Raw genomic sequence first — 5,782 nt, forward strand, 5'->3', positions numbered from 1 at the left:
ACAATATATTAAACATTGAACATACTCTCTTTTGGTTAAAGAAACAGAGCATAGTCAATATGGCTCACACACTAGTGTCTTCCCTACTGTGCCATCATCCATTTCAGGGACATCTCCCAACTGTGCCACCATTCATTTCAGGGACATCCTACAGGACAGGAGACAAGATAAAATTAGCACTTGTTTGCCATAGACATTCAATAGGATCTAGTATTTTCCATTTAATAGCATCTATAGCATTTAATTATTCAAAAAACATCACAGTGATTTTCATAAATATGAAAAATAAGAGGCAGAATGAGTAGGGGAAGGTAAATTCTATTGTGTGGGCTGAGACATATTTTAGGATTTCTAGTGCCCTGAGATGAGAGAGCTTTCAGATTCTCTGTGGTATAATCAAATAAAAGGTTATTAAAATATTGTGTTTCATCGATAAACCGACTAGTCCAAAAATGACTCAAATTCTGGTTACAAAATCATGACCAAATATTTATGAATTTCTGCCTCTGTTGCATGCCTCATATCTCTGGAGATGGCTGTTACTCTCTTCATTTCCAGATCAGGCATACTGGCACAGAGACATTCAGGATTTACACGCACTTCTGTGAATTAGGGTAATGAACCAGTGAACTTATGGCACTAATATGGTCGAGTATAGGATTGTCTATAAATGGTAATGTATTTTACAGCCCAGTTTGAATATCTGACATACGGAAATATTCTCTATATAAGATGTTATTTTTCATATGGAGCTGTCATGGAATGACTATTATTAGATAGTTAAAAATATTTCTGATTCTATCCCTTAATAGTACCATGTAGTTGACAGCAACTGATTTTCTATTAGAAAAACAAATGTAGGCAATAAATAGTAAAATTGAACTCGCATTGATTTTTACAACACAAACAACCTCCATGCAAATATCATATAGAAATTCTCATTTGTATGATATGGAGAGAGGCAAAAGAATTTTCATAAGATTATTGAAATACAGAATTGATAAATAAGATGGATTTCATTTCTCAGGTAATACTATGTATCAAATTATTATATCTAGTTTTAAAAGCAATCTTGTAGGAAACAAGAATGTTTTAGGTGCAATAGGTGTAGTAATATGCTATTTAGGTAAATTTTTGAGAAAACCCTCAAGAAATACGTAAACACTAAAACTATGGAAACACTGACAGAAAATATATGCACCGTATTAATGACAGTGGTTGCATTGGGGGACAGGTGTACAGGGCAATAGAATCATGGAGGAATATAAAGAAAGCTCAAATTTTATCGATAGTGTTTCAAATCACTACAAAATATGTTTTAAACAAGTATTATTAAATGCATATATTTTAAATATAGGTATTGGGTATTATAGTAATAACATATAATATTAACTGAACATTTTCTAAGTGCCAGGCAATATTCTAAGGCATTGTTCTTGACCCTAGCTATACGTTGAGACCACTAAGGTCTGCACATGTAGAAATTATTATGCAATTGGTTCTAGGCTGTGACCAAGGCATCAGTACAATTTACAATATTCACAGGTAAACACAATAATCAGCTAGGATTGAGAACCAAGGGTCTGACCTTTTTACGTTCTATTTAATTTACTTTCTTAAGACAATCTTATAAGGTAAGTTCAATTATTATCTCCATTTTTACTGATCTGGAGATTCCCCAGGGGTTTGATATATCCATCTTTGTTCTTCTTTCTTTTGCATTTTTCCCCAAATTAACTGATAGTGTGAAGGAAAATGGAGATCAGAGTTGCCTTCAGGGAAATGACTTGTGGATATCTGTTTAAAGGAGAATTGATTTAAAGAGATCCCTCCCTCTTTCAGTAAGATTGAAATGAACTAGGCATAAGAAGGCTGGGTTTCAGACACAGTTTGGGGGCCTCCCTAAAGTCTTCATTTGTGAATAAGAGGGTTGGATTTGATGGGGACACAGCACTTCCAAATATTTAGGATGAGAAATACATGTAAGCATTTTTACCAAAACACTGCAAAATGGAGACCTAAAAAACAAAGAGCAGTGTCAAACACTAGATGTTTCTCTGAGATTACGTAGGTTTTGTACGTAATCCTGAATAAACCAAGAAATTGGAAGAAACTAGTTTTTTAAAAGTGAATTTTTGTTGAATGATTGAGAAGTGCACTGTACATTAATACCATCTATGGTGTCAATCATGCTATATATTTTTGTGCATTTACCAAAGCAGATTTATTAAAATTTGAAGCATATCAGGCCAAGGTTAGAAGTTATATTTGAAAAGACATTTATTTCCAGTTATATTGAGATGTAATTGATGTACAGCACTGTATAAGTTTAAGGCGTGCAGCACAAGGACTTGACTTACATATATTGTGAAATGATTATCACAATAAGCTTAGTTAACACCCGTCATCTCCTATAGATACAACAATAAATTGCTGTTTTGATAAGAACTTTCAGTGTTTACTCTCTTAACAGTTTTCAAATATACCATACATCAGTGTTAACTACAGTTATCACACTGTACATTACATCTCCAGTACTTATTTATCTTATAAGTGGAGTTTGTGCCTTTGGGCTGTGTTCATCCAATTCCCCCACCTGCTATCCAGCCTCTGGTAACCACAAATCTGATCTCTTTTTCTATGAATTTGTTTTTGTAAGATTCCACATGTGAGATCATACAATATTTGTCTTTCTCTGCCTGACCTATAACACTTAGCATAATGCCCTCAAAGTCCATCTATGTTGTCATAAATGATGGAATTTTATTACATTTTATGGCTGAATAATATTCCATATATATACATATATGTATATATATACACACACACATATATATATAGCACATATACATATACATCACATTTTCTTTATCCAAACATCTATCAATGAACACTTGGGTTGATTCTATGCCTTGGCTATTATGAATAATGCTGCTTTGTACGTGAGGGCACAGATATCTCTTCAACACAGTGTTTTCTTTTCCTTTGGATATAATCCCAGAAGTGGAATTGCTGGATCATGTGGCAGTTCTATTTTGAATTTTTTGAGGAACCTCCATACTGTTTTCCATAGTGGATGTACCAATTTGCAATCCCAACAACAGTGCACTAGGGTTTCCTTGAAAATACATTTAAAAGACAACCCATATATTTGCTTGAGCACGTCTTTCCAGAGAAAAGGTAAATCAGAAAACAAAGAACGATGGAAACACAGGAAAATAACTGGCACATTAAAAGAAATATTTTCTGGTTATGAACATTTGACTTTAGTTTAGAATCCACATATTGTAATTCTAGTAATTACACAGCTTATCAACAATAATAAAAAATATTCCAAATAAAGGGAATGTCTTGCACTGTATCTGAATGAAATAAGACTGCTTCTAAGTATCTTTTAATTAGAATAGTTGTCTTTTCCTAAAGGGAGAAGCCTATTTCTTATTCAATGTTTCTTTCTTTTGTTGAGGAAGATTGGCCCTGAGCTAACATCTGTCCAATCTTCCTCTATGTTGTATGCATGTATCCACAGCATGGTGTGATGAGCAGTGTGTAGGTCTGTGCCCAGGATCTGAACCCATGCACCCAGGGCTGCTGAAGTGCAGCACATGAACTTCACCATTACACCACTGGGTCAGCCCCTCAATGTGTTTCTTTAAAAAAGTAGGCTGTATTTTATGGTGTTCATGGATTTGTTATCTCTAAATGTCCTTGATCCTATAACATTCTTCAGGTGAGTATGTCTAAAGTAAGTGTGTATAGAAAGAGATGAATAACATAGAAACCAGTGAGGAAATAATTCTAAGAAAATTGGATTTGGGACACTGAGAAATACTGCTGAAGACACTGGGGTATACAACCTCGTGAGCGAATTGCTTACATCTAAAATATGGACACAAAGCTGGGTGTCCATTTACTTTGTTACTATTTTCAAGCCTCCCTTCTTTTTCAACAGGTGTCCAAGCTATACAGAGCCTCAAAATCTGACAAGTGTCTCAGAATTCCTTCTAATGGGACTCTCAGATGATCTGGAACTGCAGCCTTTGCTCTTTGGGCTGTTCCTGTTCATGTACTTGGTCACCATGTTGGGGAACCTTCTCATCATCCTGGCAGTCAGCTGTGACTCCCACCTCCACACCCCCATGTACTTCTTCCTCTCCAACCTGTCTTTGGCTGACATCGGTTTCACTACCACCACAATCCCGAAGATGATTCTAGATATACAAACTCACAGTAGAGTCATCTCCTATGTGGGTTGCCTGACTCAGATGTCTTTTTTTACTATTTTTGGATGTTTGGATAGTTTACTCCTGACTGTGATGGCCTATGACTGGTTTGTAGCCATCTGTGAACCACTACACTACTCACGCATCATGAACCCATGCCTCTGTGGCTTGTTGGTTTTGGTGTCACTTTTCATAAGCTTTTTGGTCTCCCAGATGCACAATTTGTTTGTGTTACAACTTACCTACTTCAAAAATGTGGAAATTTCCAATTTCTTCTGTGACCCTTCTCAACTCCTCAACCTTGCCTGTTCTGACACCTCCACCAATAACGCAGTCATGTATTTTATTGGTGCCATCTCTGGTTTTCTCCCTATATCAGGGATCCTTTTCTCTTACTATAAAATTATTTCCTCCATTTTGAGAGTCCCCTCCTCAGGTGGGAAGTATAAAGCCTTCTCCACTTGTGGCTCACACCTGTCAATTGTCTGCTTATTTTATGGAACTGGCCTTGGGGTGTACTTCAGTTCTGCAGTCTCACTTTCTCCCAGGAAAGATGTGGTTGCCTCGGTGGTGTACACTGTGGTCACCCCCATGCTGAACCCCTTCATCTACAGTCTGAGGAACAGAGACATCAAAAGAGCCATGCGGAGGCTCCTCAGCCAAACAATCTAATATCAGTACCTGTGCCATCCATTTGGAGTGTAGGTTGGAAAATGCAGCAAAAGTAAACATCTGAACTTGCAATCCTACCTCTATAATCACATCATTTTATAGTTCTCATGACTTTTACTTCTCTCCTTTTGTAATATGTGAATATTGCTTCTTTTTGTATGTCTTTAGCGGAACTCAGGGCATGTTATGGGATCCTTTTATATCATAATTACTGCATGACTGAATCTTGTTTAAACAGTTTATCATTGATGACCCAGGCATCCAAGAAAGATGAACAATGCTTTTGTATATTTAAAAGTTACATCTTTCACACAGCTCTTGTGTGTTTTCCATACACATTTCTTATTTATCAGGGCCAGCCCAGTGGCATAGTGGTTGAGTTCACATGCTCCCCTTCAGCAGCCCAGGGATCATGGGTTCAATCCTGTGTGCATACCTATACACTGCTCATCAAGCCATGCTGTGGCAGCATCCTACATACAAAAAAAGGAGGAATATTGGCACAGATGTTAGGTCAGGGACATCTTCCTCATGCAAAAAGAGGAAGATTGTCAATGAATGTTAGCTCAGGGTTGATCTTCCTCACCAAAAAAAAAATTCTCATTTATTAAATATGCTTATGCAGGTTATGTGTGAGGATGTGTGTCACTGGTTCTCAACTTGGCTTTTATTGAAATTGCCTGGTAAGCTTAAAAATACTGATAACTGGATCTCACCACCAGAGATTCGGATTTAATTGGATTGGAATGTGGCCTGAGCGTGAGGATTATTTAAAGCTGTCAGGTGGTTCTAGTGTTCAGCCAATGATGAGAACTGCTGATCTAGGTCAGATATTTCATTCAAAGCTGACCTGCATGTCTTAGGTCCTAACTGCTCATGGGCAAATG

The 5,782-nt window shown here is 36.8% G+C and overlaps 1 protein-coding gene across 1 annotated transcript; it reads left to right on the plus strand.

The window, feature by feature from the left end:
- Positions 1 to 3,944: 3,944 nt before the first annotated feature.
- LOC124225111 (olfactory receptor 18-like) lies at positions 3,945 to 4,895 on the plus strand. Its single transcript, XM_046637549.1, has one exon. The coding sequence runs from the start codon at positions 4,008 to 4,010 to the stop codon at positions 4,893 to 4,895; it is 888 nt and encodes a 295-aa protein (XP_046493505.1). The 5' UTR covers positions 3,945 to 4,007.
- The last annotated feature ends 887 nt before the right edge of the window (positions 4,896 to 5,782 follow it).

Source organism: Equus quagga, chromosome 14, assembly GCF_021613505.1.
Source record: "Equus quagga isolate Etosha38 chromosome 14, UCLA_HA_Equagga_1.0, whole genome shotgun sequence".
Lineage (NCBI taxonomy): Eukaryota > Metazoa > Chordata > Mammalia > Perissodactyla > Equidae > Equus > Equus quagga.

What these genes read in the sequence shown, in the direction of transcription:
- LOC124225111 (XM_046637549.1), top strand. Translation starts at nt 4,008, where the DNA reads ATGGGACTCTCAGATGATCTGGAACTGCAGCCTTTGCTCTTTGGGCTG.